This window comes from Neopelma chrysocephalum, unplaced genomic scaffold (genome assembly GCF_003984885.1).
Source record: "Neopelma chrysocephalum unplaced genomic scaffold, ASM398488v2 Primary Assembly neopelma1_59, whole genome shotgun sequence".
Taxonomy (NCBI): domain Eukaryota; kingdom Metazoa; phylum Chordata; class Aves; order Passeriformes; family Pipridae; genus Neopelma; species Neopelma chrysocephalum.
In genome coordinates this window covers 21,115,190-21,131,148 of record NW_020897714.1, presented here as the reverse complement: position 1 = coordinate 21,131,148, position 15,959 = coordinate 21,115,190, and the positions used below count along the sequence as shown (strand labels likewise).

Genomic DNA, 15,959 nt, shown 5'->3' with positions numbered 1-15,959 from the left:
ACGTCACAGCAAGTACACCCAGTGCAACGAAGGCCTAGGCACTAACACCGCTCTCCCTTTCCTCTCCTCTCTTGCCCTCTCTCCCTCTCTCTGTCATGCTGTGATTGACAGGAATGTCTTTCGTAAACTGCTTGCTCAGCCAGAGAAGGAGAAGAGCGATATTCTGTCACTGGAGGAGATCCTGGCTGAGGGAACGGACTTGCCCGACTCGGCAGCAGCTCCGCTCTGCGCCAGCCGCAACAGCAAGGCCAAGCTGAAAGCCCTGAAGGAGGCCATGTACCACAGCGCCGAGCACGGCTACGTGGATGTGACCATTGACATACGGAGCATAGGTCAGTCCTGCTGTCCTTTCTCATCCTCACCTGTGGAGGGACCACTATAAGAAACACTCTTGATGGGCTGTTGCTTAAACTGACCGCAGTCACATCTTCCTCACTTCTTTTGGAAGCAGATGATGGGAGATCTGACAGGTTCCCAGCCCATTTCAGCTCTACAGCACAGCCTGTTCAGGGGTCACTGGCTCTTTTCTGCAGGACACAGTGGTTTCCCCGGGCAGCCTTCTGTACTGCTGCATGGCAGAGCATTGGGAAGGCTCTGGGGCAGTGTTCAGCTGCCGTAGGCCACCTCCTACAGCTCCTCTTTTGTGCTCTGCTGTAAAGCAGTCCACCATTAAAACAACTTTTATTTTCCGAGACTTGTGAGCCTCCAAAGGCAGGAGCAGGGAACTGACTCCTTGGTGTGCCAGCTCTGTGGTGTGCCAGCCCCTCAGTGAGGGGCTTGATCATACCAGCCTGCTGGGAAGTCACTTCTGCCTGTGGGGAGAGTGACTGGGTAGTGCAGAGGGAAATGGATCTGAACTGTGTATTTACCATCCCCATTTATCTGTGTTCAGAGAGACCCAACTGCCTGGCCTGCCTCTGCCTGGTGCAGTGCTCCAGCCCTGGGGACATGTGGCGTGGGTCAGGGCTTGCCAGTTGGGCTGAGCAGGCAAAGATCTGGAGATGAACAAGAGTGGTGGGGGTGGTCTCCAGGCATTTAACATTTTCTGAAATGGAAGGAAAAACTTTTCATTGCCAAACATCAGGCTTGTGTTTCCTTCCACTCCATTCTGCAAGAGCAGAAACTAGGTCACGTCCAGCCTCATGCCTGCAGAGGTACATTAGCTCCATGTGCTTTCTCGCTCAGTGCATGGGAGCAGTTCCCTTTAACTTCCTGGAGAGTGATTCTACCATGACAATCTACTTAAAAAGGCTGATCTGTTTAACTCGCCCAATGCAGTTTAGGGAAAATACTAAGGATCAGGGGAGGACAAGGGGTAGCACTTAAAGCAAGTTTTAATCTGAAGACCACCAGTTTGAATCCAGGTGGGTAGTGACCAAAAGCAGGGCTTTTTACCATGTAATGGCTCTCCAGGGCCACATTCAAACAAATAAGCTAGTGTAAATCTAGTTTCCAAAAGGCTTTTGCTACACAGAACACCACAGCAATTACCACAAATTGGCAGTCTCAGCAGAGAAGCTGGAGGCTAGATGAGCAGAGAGACCACAGTCCTCTCTTAGCATTTGGAGGAAAGCCTCTGTGCATTAGGTCTGGGATGTACTGATAACTGCCAGCCTTCTTAATTAGGGATAAATAGGAATTTGATTTCTAGTGTTATTTGGCAGTTTTGGCGTAAAATCTAAACGTGAGTAAAGGTAAAAAAGCAGAAGGGCACGTCCGTTCCTGAAGGTGGGAATGAGCTCTCTCCTCTGTCCGTAGGTGTTCCCTGGACACTCCACACATGGCTGGAGTCCTTGCGCACATCCTTCCAGCAGCACAGACGACCCCTCATCCAGTGCTTGCTTAAGGAATTCAAGTCCATTCAGGAAGAAGAGTACACAGAGGAGCTTATCACACAAGGGTTGCCTCTGATGTTTGAGATACTGAAGGCCAGCAAGGTAGGATAAATTGTGTGTTTTAAAGGAAATCAGCCTTATTCCCATCCTGTAAGACACAAAAGATTGCAATATTATTTTTGCACAGCTCTCCCAAAGCTTGATTAGACTGCACACGATTATTATTATCTGTGTTATGTATCTCTGGTTTTTTCACTGTGGAAGCATGGGTTATAAACACACAAGCTAATCACTTCTGCTAGAACAGCTTAATACTGATGTTAGCAATAAGCTGGAGAGACAACAGAAGCCGTTGCATAGTGGTGAAATTAAAGTCAAAAGGGTCACTGCAGTATGGCAAGAGATGTTGATAACTAAACCAACCCAAAAAGTGACTTTATCCAGCTTGTTTTACAGGATCATACAACAAAGCTAGTATTCACATTTACTTCGGATTTCTTTAACCTCTCACATGACTTTCTCTTCCCTTCATGTGGGATTTGAACTCATAAACTTGTGGGGAGGCTGGTTTCTACAAGCACAGAACAAGATAATTTTCTTAAATCTTCTGTGTGAGTGTTTGTTCTTGCAGTCTCCTCAGATTTATTTTTTCAGCTGACGTTTTTTTAGCCAGGCAAATCAGACTAACAAAACCATTTGAGGGAGGTACTGTTGGGTATGTAAATATAATGGCAAAAGGGATGATCATGGGGCTGGCAAGGAGAGGAAAATGTCTTACCTAGTGAAGAATTTAAAGCTTTTTATAACCAATAGTCTCTTCTCTACTGGTCCCCCTGACAGTCAGTCACTCCCAAAGAATGCCAGAAAATCATTTTAGTGATGAAAAGCATCACTAAATCATTTGATTGCTCTTCTTTTTCTTCATGCACTATACGTGTTGGTATGGTCTTCTCATTGTTTAACTGAAAAATAAGTGACATTTCTCACCCAACTCTGTGTGTAACAGTAAAGAGCAAATAATTTTTAGCATCTGAAGCAATACCCTAAATAATGTGGAAAGGGGGGAGGTTCTGGTATAGGCATGCAATACTAAAAGGTTCCAGACTTGGTATAGCTAGTGATGGCCTACACAGATGTATTTCTTGTATCTTGCTGCAAAAGAGGGCTTGGACTAGAGTCCTGATCAAATCACAGATATTTGTTCAGCATTGTTCTGACTTTTGCTCCCACAAGCTTGCCTTTGCAATTAGTTTGTATTGTATGGGTATTAATGCAGAATATTTGAGATAGGTTTTAGGAAATCATTCCAAATCCTAGGATTTGTAGATTTCTTGTTCTGAACTCACTGGGGTTAATGTATATTCATCCAAAAACTACCAGCAAGATACAGTTTGGTTTGAAAGTTGATATAAAACTAATCATATTGAAAACTTCACAGAGATTAAGTTTAGGCCATGTAATCTAGGATGAGGGGTGATTTTAATTGCTTTTCTCCTGGGTGGCTGAAGCCAAGGCCAGCGATCATCATTAGAATAAATTATTTACATGGGATTATACCTTTGGTACATATTAGACTAGGTCTTCCAGAGTCTATTGTAGGAGGCCTGGAAAGAAATAAGACTGCTACCTTGTGCTTTGGGTTCACTTAAAACCTAAAATATGGAGGGACGAAACAACTAAAGTATCACAAAAAGCCCTACACGACGAAGAAGAAATCTGTGCTGATCTTTATTCCTGCCTCTGGGCCTGGGGGAACTGCCTGTCTTCATGCATGTTCACAAACACACACTCATACAGTGTTTCATAGTCTCAGAAAAAATAATTAATCATTCTGGGACACTGTAAGGGTTTACAAATTGTCTGTAAATGTTATGAATTATTGCAGCAGTCTTGTCCAAACGGCCTCTCACAAAGCTCTCCCAGACAGAAATGAGGAAAGACTCTATGCAACCTTTTGGAAGGAATCTAAATAAATTCATTTGTAGGAGAATGAGCCAGTAAAAGTTCTCCCTGGTCACTCCGTAGAAGGCAGCTGAGGAAAGCTGAGATTTAAAGGATCTTTTGTTCCCCTTCTCTGGAAGGGCTGAGAGCAGAGATTGTTCTTTATGTATACCTACAGAATGGAAACCTCCTCTAAGAGGTGCAGAAGGGCCATAACTGTGGTTCACATCTCTCTCTTTCGACAGCAAACTGTAAAGCTCTGCATTTTGTAGAGCTGTGGAGAAAGTAGCTTGATTTGCCCACACGGACATCCTTTTCCCTGTGGGCTGGAAACTTCGAGAGAGATTATGACTTGCTAAACATCACAGTCTGGCCCAGTACATTTCCTTAATGAGTTTTTCAGGGCAAAAAGTATAAAATAAGCAACTAGGAAGCAGAGAGCCACTTAGCAGTTCTTGGCTGATGTAAAACAAGATGTCCCATTTGCTACATATTGTGATGCTCGGTATATTTTAATTGTGTGGCAACTTGCACCTAATAGAAATGGCATTTTGCGTTCCTATAAATAGTTCCAGCTATCCCATAATCTCAGAACAATTTACTAATATTAATGAGTTGAGACATGGAAGATCTTATCCTCCCTTTACCAACAGGGAAACTGAGGTAATTAAACAGGCAGATTTTCAGCGCCTCATAGAGTGACAGTTCCAGCCTCAGAAGCTGTGATGACCTGGATAAGGCAGACAGCAATTTATAGTTTTGAGTAATTTGGCCAGAGAAACTCCCCCAAAATTGCATGGAAACATAGGGCAGGTCTCCGGGTAGGAAGCAAGCCTTCTGCCCGCACCTTCTACTTTGCACTGTTGCACAAAATGTTCTTACAGGTTCTCAGGCCATGCAAAAAAGGCCAAATACTATAGATATGAAAATATTAAAGAAAAAGAAAGCAATACCTACAAGAACACTGTCAGATATGAGGAATCCCTTTTGTCTTATAAATGCCTGTTTTTAGAGGGTACAGATGTGAGGGTTTATGTGGGAGCTCTGCCACGAGCCAGCACTGATGCTGGTGTCCTGTAGGGTGGCAGGGTGGCATTCCATTCCCATCTACATGGCAGGAAGCTGACAATAGAAATAAAAAGAAAATTTGCAGAAGTCCTGATGCTGTAACACAGAACGGCAACACAAATTGGCAAATCAGGCAAAACTGGCTGAGCTGAAGTCCCTAGTTCTATTGCCTTTTATCAAGCTGCAAACTAAGTGGGGAAGAATAGTGTATGGGTTGCACATCGCTGCTGCACTAAAGCCCTGGAGGAAGTCTTCCAAAAGCACAAACAAAGGTTTGATACCCAGTTCCTGGTGGCTTCCAGTGGGATGGAGCTCTTGTCATTTCCTTTCATCCCATTAAATGTCTTTGTTGGCTACACCATTGAGAATTGCATGGGGAGTGGAGAAGTGGCAGTATTTCCATGCTGGCAAGGCAGAGCTGTGAGAACAGGCAGCGAATCGCTCTGCAATCGCTCCCTCCGCGGTTCTTGCCATCATGCAGTGAACTTGGGTCATTAGCAAACTAAAGACCAGAAACAGGGTACTCTGGAGAAAGCAGCATCTGTGGAGAAGACATGGAGAGCTCGGTTTAAGGCACTTTCCCTAAGAGCAAGCAAAACTTGAATCAGGAAAACTCTGACACTAAAAATGTCAATGACACGGTGATAGTTTTGGGACACCAGATGGGAAGGAAACGTGCTGCCATTTAGGGATGGATTGAATCTGTTTGGCAGACCAGGACACAAACATAACCTGCTAGAAGTGGTTTGGAGAGGGCTGTGTGAGGCAGAAGCCAGAGAGACACTTCGGGGAGCAAGTAGCCTCGAGCTAAACTTTAGTTGCACTGTAGAGCAGAGTCAAATCCCTCAGAGCTAAGATGACACTGGAGATCTTGTTACAGAAGAAGGCTAGGAAGATGCAGCTGAATTCCTGCCTGTTGGTATCTGTGTTGTGCTCTTCGTGGTCTGGGAAACCTCCCCCAAACTCCTTACTGAAAGCTCTCCTTTGGCTCCAGCTGAGGTTGATGATTGCATTGCCTGAGCTTGGCTCTGAACTGGATTGCCCTCCTGCCCCACGTCAGAGGACTGTATTTTCCTGAGGAGTGGAAATGCTTGAGGAGTGCCCCCCCCCCAATAGAGGCTTTAGAAAGAGCTGTGTAGAGGCTGCACCCAAGTCTATGGGCTTGTAGTGCCTGAGGTGAGGCTCACAGGTCAGCTCTTCTGGTTTTGCTGGGATATTCTCTTGAGGATAATGTGCTGAACATGCAGGGATGTTTCTTTGTCCTCTGTATACGAAAATCCTGGAGCTGTTCAGTTTGATCTTGACATTTCCACAACCTCAAAAGAAAGACTCAAAACCACAAACTTGGAAGTTAAACGTATCTTGCCTTTGGAGGAGTTTGGTTTTAGGTTTCTACTCCAGAGCTCTGCCTAAGTTTGAATTGTCATTCAAATCACCCAGCTCCATCCATGTAGATGAGCCAGCACTGTTGCCAGTTGTATGAGGTTATGAGCCAGTTTCATCCTCTGCTTTTTCTCCCTACAGCAATTTACATCAGATTTTCCTTGGCCTATATTTTTGAGAAAATATGGAATTTTTAATTCCAAATAATCTCTCTTACAGCTTTTTCCCTTTCCCCCATAGGGAAGGGTAAGGTAGTTCCAGGTAAGGAGCTATTTGCCATTTCTCTGGATCCTTTGTCGGCATGCATCGCTGAGGTGCATGTGTGAGTCCACATGTGCATTGAGCACATGTGCTGACGTATTGTCTGAAGCTCCTGAAGTTGCTTCACATCAGAAAAACTTGGCTTAGGACTACGAGTATTCCTGCAAGTGCATTGTCCGATTCAAAATCAGCTTCAGAAGTCATAGGAGTGATCCTTCATTGCCATACCTTTGTTGCATTCTGCAGCTTTCTCTTCATCCTTCCTGTTCATTTCTGTCAGTGCCAAGATCGTTTATTTCAAAATTTAGCCCATTAGTGAGGTGTTGATCACACTGACCAGCCAGGCTTGTTGAAGGGTGCAGGAAACTACTTTGCAAAGATGTTTCCTCAGAATTTAAAATTCCTGCAGAGTTTTCCAACCTCTGCAAACGCACCTATAGGCAGCTGAAGAAACATGCAGGAGTTCACAGGCTGTTTGAATAACAGCCATCAGGCTAGTGTTGACAGTTACTGAGAACAAATAACAATTCAGAACAATAACCAGTTTTAAAATTCCGAAAGGATTCAGGCATGTGGGTATCTTGAGAAACCTAGCCTATATAGTTTAAAAGCTAAAGTACTCTTTCAGTAGTAACTTAGCCACTTGGAATCCAAAATCTCTTAGAAAGTAAAGTTTTGGGGTGTTTTTTAATATATCTTTTCAGAAATAGCACCATGTAGCCTCTCTCACAGATGCAGTATCTACTGTTTCTGTCTCCAGCAAACAGAAAGCAGCAGGAAAGACTGAAACACCTGCCTGTTGTGTTGCAGGAAAATGTTCAGAAGCTGAAGTTTGAGATGAGCATTCTGTCTCTCTGTTGCTGTGGTTTTTCTGGATTCAATTCCTCTAAAACAAATGTTGGAACAGTCTCCTCAGAGAATGTCAACAGACTGAGCTCATGTGTCTGTTCTACAAAGTCCGGGCATGAGGGTCAGCAAACATCAGTGTTCCCCCGAGGTCTGCGTGTGACCTAGAAAGTGGCACTGGAAGATGAAGGAGCTAGAAAATTCCCCTTTTCTTCCGTTGCTTCCTGATGGGCTGAAATGAATGTTTAAGATGGGCTCAAGTGAAGCTGTGTCTTGTTGCATGAAGCCAGACTGCCCTGTTCTGCAGCAAGGGCTAAGGGTAGAGAGGAGAGGTGAACCCTGCACAGCACTAGGGCAGGCACCGTGTCGTAATCATCTCCCAGGGGAAAGCCTTCCCTTGGGAGAGTGCTGCGCATGCTTCTCTTGCCTGGAGATGATCAGGAAAGACTCCTCTTTGCTGGGCAAAATTTTAATTCCTTGATAAACTTCTTTTCAACAGAAAATTGAGGGTTTATGGTAATGACAGGTTTCATTAGGGTATTTGTTTCACACATAATATTTTACCTTTTTTTGAAAATTAACACCTGAAAATGGAATATTTTGGCTGATGACTGAAATATTTCAGCTGAATAAAAATGTGGACTTTCCACAGAGGAGACAGACACACCAAAACCTGCACTAAAAATAACCCTGAAGACGTCCCAGGATGCTAAAGGGCCTGCTTATGGGTTCCATGGAGTGGCTAATGCCCTTTTGTGTGTCAGCTAGTGCCCAGCCAGCACTTGGTGATTGATCTTTTGGTTGGGACTTGGAGTGATTTTGTAAGGCAGGTTTCACTGTTCTCAGGTAATTGCAGTGATCGGTAACGTTACCTGTTGTCATTTGTAGTACTTCTGTGTCTAAACAGTTCAGAGTAACCAGGACGCAAGTTATCCACACATGTACGTCGTGCATTCCCCGCGTGAGATGCGAACGCCAGGTACCGAGTGGCATGTTAATAACAGACTGTTAACCCCATCTTGGGATTTCATAACACAGATTCATCTTCATACTAACTCAGGTGTGATTTTTTTTCCCTACCCTCTTCTGCCTTCTAAAATGTTTCCCTGCCAGAGGCAGGAGCCGTTTCTTCATTTACAATAAAAAAATGCTGTGGATGCGACACCTGCCCTTTTCTGTGGCTCTCAGCCAGGGATTAGACTGTGCCCGGGAATCTGAGCTTTTTACACACAATGTACAGCTATGATATAAAGGGCCTTTTGAAAGGGAGGCTTGGCAGCTTTCCCAGAATCTAACGGAAGGGTCCATTTGTGCCTTACCTGTGATTAATTCTTTTCCGTTTGTGTTTGCGGTGGAAGGGCTTGAGCCCAGCACTAACAAAACCCATTTTGTTACGCAGTTTGCTGCCGCTAACTGTTCCTCCAACCTCTGGGGCTTCCCTACCTTTCCGACTGTTGACTAATGTTAATTATGTGTATGCTGCTTAACCATCTAAGAGTGACCCTCTAAAGTGGCATTTAATCAGTTTTGAGGCAGTTGGCAAAAGTGAATTATGCAAGAGGACACCTAGGCGAGGATGGAAAAGGTTCTGAGACAGAAAAAGAAAGGCTCAGAGTTTGAGTGTTCAGGGCTGGGGGTCCATGAAAAGCCCTCTCTGTTGCTTCACCCTTAAAATCACCTCTTTCTGGGAAAGGGGAGAATAAATAGGGGACTAATTCGAGGGTATCTCAGCTTGTCATGGATGGGTCTTCAATGGCCTCGGGGTATCCTGAGACTCTGCCACTGCTGGAACAGCTGCTGGGGAATGCGTGTGAGATGGATGAATAGAAACAGCACTTCTGCCACTCTGCATTTAGCAGAGAACTGCATCCCCCCAGCATCCTCAGGACCAGGGAGAGAAAAAATACCTTTGCTAGTGGCCCTGTCCCCGAGCAGTGTTATTTCTCAGCCTCCTGGGGAGATGTGTATTAACAGGCAGACACTGGGCCCAGAAGAACAAGTGTGCTACTTTTCTGCCTTAACATGGTGAGCTTTTGGTTTTGGGGCTTTGTGGTAGTCAAATTTGAGGGCCTGGGAGATGTAGGTTAAAATGGCATTAATGGAGCTGAGCTGGTCAGGGTAACATCAGTAGAAGGAAAATCCAAAGTACTGCTTGGGATATGAGACGTAAAGAAAAGCAGCCTGACTTGTTACCACTGTAGAGAACAGCCACGTGGAGGTCGTAGGGGGTCCATCAGCTGGTAAGGAGAACTAAGCACTGGGATTTGAGCAGTCTCTGACACGTGTTTTACCCTGGAGAGTTTGGAGTGTAGACACATTTCTTGCACAAGTACTGGAGAAAACTGGCTGTATATTTCCCAGCTGTGCCCAATACCTTGTAGGACCTCATCCCAGAATGGCTAGGCTGGGTTGAACTGGGTAAGCTGGAATGGAGCTAGCTCTCCGAGGGTGTGTGCCAAAATCTAGAGGAGACTTTCCTGAATCCTGCCATAGACTTTCATCAGATGGACATTCAAGAAAAAATATCCCTGAACTCCCCACCCAGGTCTTCACCTCTTTTCAGATCAATTGACTAGTCATCTCTGGTCCAACAACTTGAAAGCCTTAAACTTTGCTTCAAAAGAATTTATGAATTCCCCTCACAGTTCAAGTGCATTCACCAGGAGCGGGGAATTCCTTTAGATCTCTGCTGAAGAATGCTTTTAAGTCAGGAGACTGCTTGTATCTACAAAGCAAAGTTGCTTGCTCACCAACAAGCTCTCTGCTGGAAGCACCATCTCCCTCAGAAGACTCACTGTTGTTCCCTGTTCCCTCTTGCCTATCTGTAAACTACCCCATGGCTAGGTAAATATTTTTATTATATCCTATGCCAAGCTTTCTTCCCCCTCCCACAGAAGAAGATGCACATCGGCTCCCTTTGACTGTGATGAACGCCCATGTCTAAGAGGAAGCTGGCCTTGCTCCAGATGTCAGCCTCACACATCCTGGCACAATGTTTTCCAACATAAAAGTGTAGCAAGAAAACAAACTCTGGTTTGCTCCTTCAGTGTTAATATCGCCGCCCACAACTGCTGCAGGGAACTCGTACAGCTGGGCTTTCACAGTTAGGTTGATAGGATGATAGGATAAACAGGGAAGAATTATCTGTCTTGGTGCTTGAATGGGAGCTTCTGAGCATGTCAGTGTGGACACTGTGTGAAGGGGAAGGTTGAATGGGCTGGACACATCCTTCTCTCTTCCAGAGCAATGCTGGTGTCCGAGGTCATGGACTTTGGCAGTTGTTCCCAGTTACTTCACAGCCAGCCTAGTTCAGCCTGCTCCAAGAACAGGATTGAGCTTCAAAAAGCCAATTTTTTCCCCAGATATCCAGTTGCTGACAAAGTGTCCCTTTTCTCTCTCCTGTTTCTGCCTGGTTTATTGGTAAAAGCCAGCAGAGGCTCTGTGGGGAGCAGAACCAGGGCCACAGCCCTGTGAGCTTGGCTGCTTGCTGGGGGGTGTGGGGAGCAAACTTGGTCTCCTGTAATAGTTTACCACTCCCTTCCCTTGCTGCTGCTTTTTAGTAGTGACTCTAAATGAGCACATGCTTCAGCTTTCTTGCTGAGCATATTTTTTGGCCTTTGGGTGGTATGAGATGTATTTACTGTTATTGACAGAAGCCAAAGGTCTTAAACCTCCCCTCTGCCAAATGAGATCAGTGTTCTGCATTGGAGGTCTGAAGCCACTGTCTGTCTGATGGCCCTGTGTTCTTTGATGTGTTGATCCTAAGGTCTCTTTTTATCTTTGTCCCATCTCTGTTCCACGTCTTGGGGTTTTTAAGCATCTCTCATGTGAACGTATCACATCTTGAGCTAATTAGAGCTTAGTTTATACCACTTTTTTCACAGGCTTGTGGGCAAGGTGGCTTTTTAATGGCCTTGTATCTGCACACCACAAGGTTAGTGCCCCATTGATGACCCAGGGATCTGGCAGCATCTCACCTGTGTAGGCAGGCTCCCATGGGATTGTCTGCATGCGTGACTGGTTCATCACGTTGGTTAGAGTTACGAGCAGGGATCCTCTTCTCCTACTTGCCTGACTGGATTTGGCCCTGATCTCAGTGCACCTGGATATCCTGGTATGCAGTGCTGTGGTTCGGACTGGCAGGTTAGGCCTCCAACTCCTAATGAGGCACTGAGAAGTCAATACCCAGATATTCCAGCAGCGCATTCCCACAGGCACCCTGGAAGGAGGAGATGCATTGTCTTTATTGATGTATGTGTGTGTTTTGAAAAAGCTATTGCCTAGGCACAGCTGTGGCTGGGACCGATGAGTTCATGGAATCCACTAAAACCTCAGTGACATAGACAGGACCGGTGCCCCCTGGCAGATTCAAGGAGGAGTTTCCAGGAGCTCTCCTTTAGTGCAGTTACTCTGCTTTTATTCACTGCAGGTGAAAGGTGACCATTACTCTTCCAATTCTCCTCTCCGGAAGCTTCTGTCTGCTCTAACTGTGGAATTGTCCCCATCTTTGTATGTACTGACTTCTTAGCATCTGCCAGATCCAACCAGGAGCTGCCCTGCTGGTAATCAGTGTCCCCCGGGACACACTCCTCCCTGGCTGACTCAGTCGGCCGTGGTGCTTCGGCACAGCCCTTCCGAGCAGAGAAGAAATTGCTCTTTCTGCCCTGTCTGTCTAAAGCTTTCCCTCCCAGCCCTCCCAGCAGCTGAGTCACTTCCTTCTTTAAATCTGGCCTTAAATCTTCCTTTTCTCTTCACCCTGTGATTCACTCCCTTTGTGAGGCGCTTTGCAGAGCTCCAGTGGGAAGATGCTGAACAGTGAGATGCTCCTGGAGTGAGACATCCTCCGTGTCTCAGAGCCACAGCAGTGAGCCTCTCTCTGAGGGCTGGTCCCTGTGCCGTGCTAAATGGTGACTCTTAGTGTCAGTATTTCTCTTAGATTAGCATTTCTTTCAATGCTACATCTGACGTAGTAATAGGAGCCAACTCCTGCCTGCGGGTGAGTGCGTGTAATTTCCTTTGACATCAGCATGTGCCTGTGAGGGAACAGCTCTACCCTTTCCCACCCTGTTTGATTAGATTCAGTAAAGGAGTCATTACAGCGTCTGTGCCACTCCTCCTTGTCCCTCGTGGGATTTAAGGAGCACCGATGAAATGTGTTTAGAGCAAGGAAGGCTTCAATTTCTGTTCCTAAAGATTGAAATTATTTTTAGTTTAACATCTGTACTACTCAAATTTTTATATTATGATTTTTTTTTGTCCCTCACCTGCTTATTTCCTTGGCCTTTGATCCTCTCATATCTAAGTATCTCGCCTTTTCACAGTTTCCTGGTGTGGAATGGAATCACCAACCAACAGGATAGTTGAAAGATGTCATCATGAATTAACAGTGTGGCACCGTTGAACTTGTCTAGACTTGCTCTGATTACCAGCAAAGTGTGGGATAAAATTTGCCAAAGCTTTAAATCCTGCTTTCATCTGGAACTTAAGCATTAAATCCATTTCACTACCCTTGTGCCTTAGTCGTATAGATACTCAAGGTGCTTATGAAAGCCTCCTGTGGGTGCCTTGCCGTCAGAGTTTGGGCAGAAATAGGTAAGGCCAGGGAGCAGACCTGGTTTTGTGAAGGTCTGGTGGCTTCCTCAGGACAGTGGTGCCCATGCCGGTGCCAGTGGTATAAGAGCATGTTAATGAAACATTTGGGATTGAATGAGTGGCAGGCTGTGATGCTTCAGTCACTCTGTAAGGGAAGGGTCTGTTTGTGAGACTGTTGCACTTGGAGATGCGTCCAGGCTGTGCAGGTGTATCTGTCTGTAGCTCTGGTTTTCTCAAACGTGACCAGTGACCATTTTCTAAAGAGCGACAAAAAAGTCATTTTCCAGCACAGTAAGTATGCAAATAAAATGAAATCACTATTGTAAAGGAACTTTGTTTTTGCAGAGGGGATGGAGCTGTGGAGTTTGTTAGAAAAACAAGATTTCTCATCCAAGGAAGAAACTTTTTCTTTTAAATGATTCCTACAGGAAACATAGCAATCAAGTAAATGAGATCTGCAGTTTCTAACAAATGCTGATAATCCCAAGCTCTGATGTTTAATAAAGCTTCAGCAATCAAATTTTTCACCTTCAAAACAGGCAGCTCTTGAGAACAACTTAACATGGCCTTTGCATAGTGATGTTATGTTGCATACTAAGCTTACATTGTATGTGTTTGTTTTCTTTTGCTTAGAATGAAGTGATCAGCCAGCAGCTCTCTGTCATTTTCACTCATTGCTATGGACCCTACCCAATTCCAAAGCTGGTTGAAATTAAGCGCAAGCAGACCTCCCGCCTAGGTAAGTGTGACTTGAAGATACTCACTGGTTCTCCAAGGAGAGCTGTGGGAAGTCTGTGTTACTGGCCAGGTGCTTGAGGGGGCCACAAGTCAGAGAAAAACCTGAATTTGAAAGGCAGAACTAGAAAAAGGAAGGGACCCAAACTTAGCCTGACCTGAAACTCCTGCTGAAATCAGGGGGGTCATCAGGTGTGTTGAAGTGGAACTGTAAATCGGCAAGGATTTGTCTGTGTTGCTAATTAGGCTGGGATCCAAGCCTTGGGCCTGGAGCCAAGCATCTGTCCGGATCGCAGGCCGCTGTGTCTGGCTGCAGGTGATGCTGCAGCAACACAGCCCTCCCAGCCAGGCCGGCAGAGCCCAGAGTGGTTTAATGGGACCGAGAGAAGACCCAAGCAATTTTCCAGGACCCTCTTCCCCTTGACACAAAGACTTCTTCCACAGGGAGAGGGGTGTAATAGGATATAAATGAGCACAGGGCCCTCCAGCATCTGTTCAGCTGCAGTTTGCATTGGGTAGCAGAGCTAGGAGGCTGTGCCAGCTTCACACAGCGCGGAGGGCTGGCTGTCATCTCAGCAAAGGTCACCACGGACTTCAAAGCTTTGAATTCCCTTTGTTTGAACTCCATGTGGTTGTCTGAGGGGCTTCTGTCTCAGGCTGTCCAAAATAGCTTTATAGGCTTTACTCATTAAAAACAATATCCTTCTATTCTATTGTCGTCTTCTGTCAAAACAGAAAAATATTCAGTTACTGGCTTTTTTGTTTCCTGCTCTTTGTGATTCTAGATCCCCATTTTCTTAACAATAAAGAGATGTCAGATGTTACATTTCTGGTGGAAGGAAGACCGTTTTATGCACATCGAGTGTTGCTATTTACTGCATCACCAAGGTAAAATATATCTATATTTTTATTTTTTTAAACAAAAGTAGAAAGTGATTTTGTGGGTTTTCTGGTTTTTTTGTTTGTTTTGCTGCTGTTACAATTCTTTGAAGGCTAGTGGCCCAATCTTCAAGTTTTTCCTAAGCAATGTTTCTCCAGAGCTTTTTTCCGGTTCATCTGCCAGATATTTAACAAGTGCTCCTCTTACTAGATTTCCACCCAGTAAGTGATCCATGCTTCTGACCATGCATCTGACTTCATTCCACTGAGGCACATTTGCATGGAGCTCGTTGCTGCATCCAGCTCTCGACTGTACAGGAGTCTTAATATTTTGATTCTTAATAATAATTTATCCTATGAGTGGCTAAATCCTGTCTTGCATCAGTTTAGGCAGTCTTCAGGAAAAACAAGTTGCTATCACACAGCTCATTAACAGCATTTGACAGTATCCAAAGGCAGTACTTATAGTCTGTTGCCTGTGCTCAGAAGGCTGAATACGGGTTACCCAGTTAAACCCAACCTTAAAGTGGCTCACAGACTTTATAGGTATGCAGCTGTATAATTAAAGGTGTGCTTTTAAAGAAATTTAGCTGTCCCTCTGTAAAAGCTTGTTTCAAGAGGTGGCAAGGGCAAAACACTGAGTTTGGATAATTTGAGCAATGTGGGAATTGATGCTAGTTGTGCTGCCAACCAACAGCACAGAGTAAAGAGATTTGCATAAAGCAACTGCAGTATCTCACCCTGCCTTCAATTAAGAAATTGATATTTTAGTTTAGAGCTTCTTGGTAGATATACAAGTATGTTCCAAACTCCAGCTTTAAGCCTACTAGATTGTGTTCATAATGAAGTTTGACACTAGTGAAAGCAAGTAAATTGTTATCCATATTTTAATTAACAAAATGCAGTCATTATATGGAAAAGGTTACCATCCAGCAAATGCTGGTCTTGATAGATAAGCTGAGCTTTGAACTACCGCTGGAAGGTCAGATGAATTATCAAAGAGAGGAAGTAGAAGGGCAGATGTTTCTGGCAGCACATTTCCCATTTTCACCACTTGATCAATGAGAATATCTGGTTTTGAGAAGTAGATTGTTACATATGTGTACATCTCACAGAAATCTGCAATTATTAACTTAAAATACATATTTTTTCCTGAAACTTGTGTCTGAATTTCTGGGTTTGATAATCAGGGAACAGCAACCTATCTAGTTTTCTATCCTGCCTCTTCTTACACAATTGTATTGAGCTTGCGTAGAAGCATTAAAAGTCTTAGTTTAGTTGTTTTAACAGTTTGTTCCAAAATACTTTTTAAAGCAGCATAATGGACATAGTCCAGAATTTAACCTTCAAAAAAGGAAACTGTGCAGGTTTTAAATGTTGCAAGTCGTCTAAAAGGTCACGTTGCCTCCAAGAAAAAAA

The 15,959-nt window shown here is 44.6% G+C and overlaps 1 protein-coding gene across 5 annotated transcripts in view; it reads left to right on the top strand.

Annotated features, from left to right (window-relative positions):
• The window catches only part of BTBD11 (BTB domain containing 11), a 183,213-nt gene that overhangs the window by 145,354 nt on the left and 21,900 nt on the right, over nt 1-15,959 (top strand). For all 5 annotated transcript variants that reach the window (XM_027680402.1, XM_027680403.1, XM_027680400.1 and 2 more), the window contains 4 exons: nt 112-332; nt 1,759-1,937; nt 13,560-13,665; nt 14,447-14,549. In XM_027680402.1, the coding sequence (XP_027536203.1) occupies nt 112-332; nt 1,759-1,937; nt 13,560-13,665; nt 14,447-14,549 (609 nt within the window). The remainder of the gene's footprint in view (nt 1-111; nt 333-1,758; nt 1,938-13,559; nt 13,666-14,446; nt 14,550-15,959) is intronic.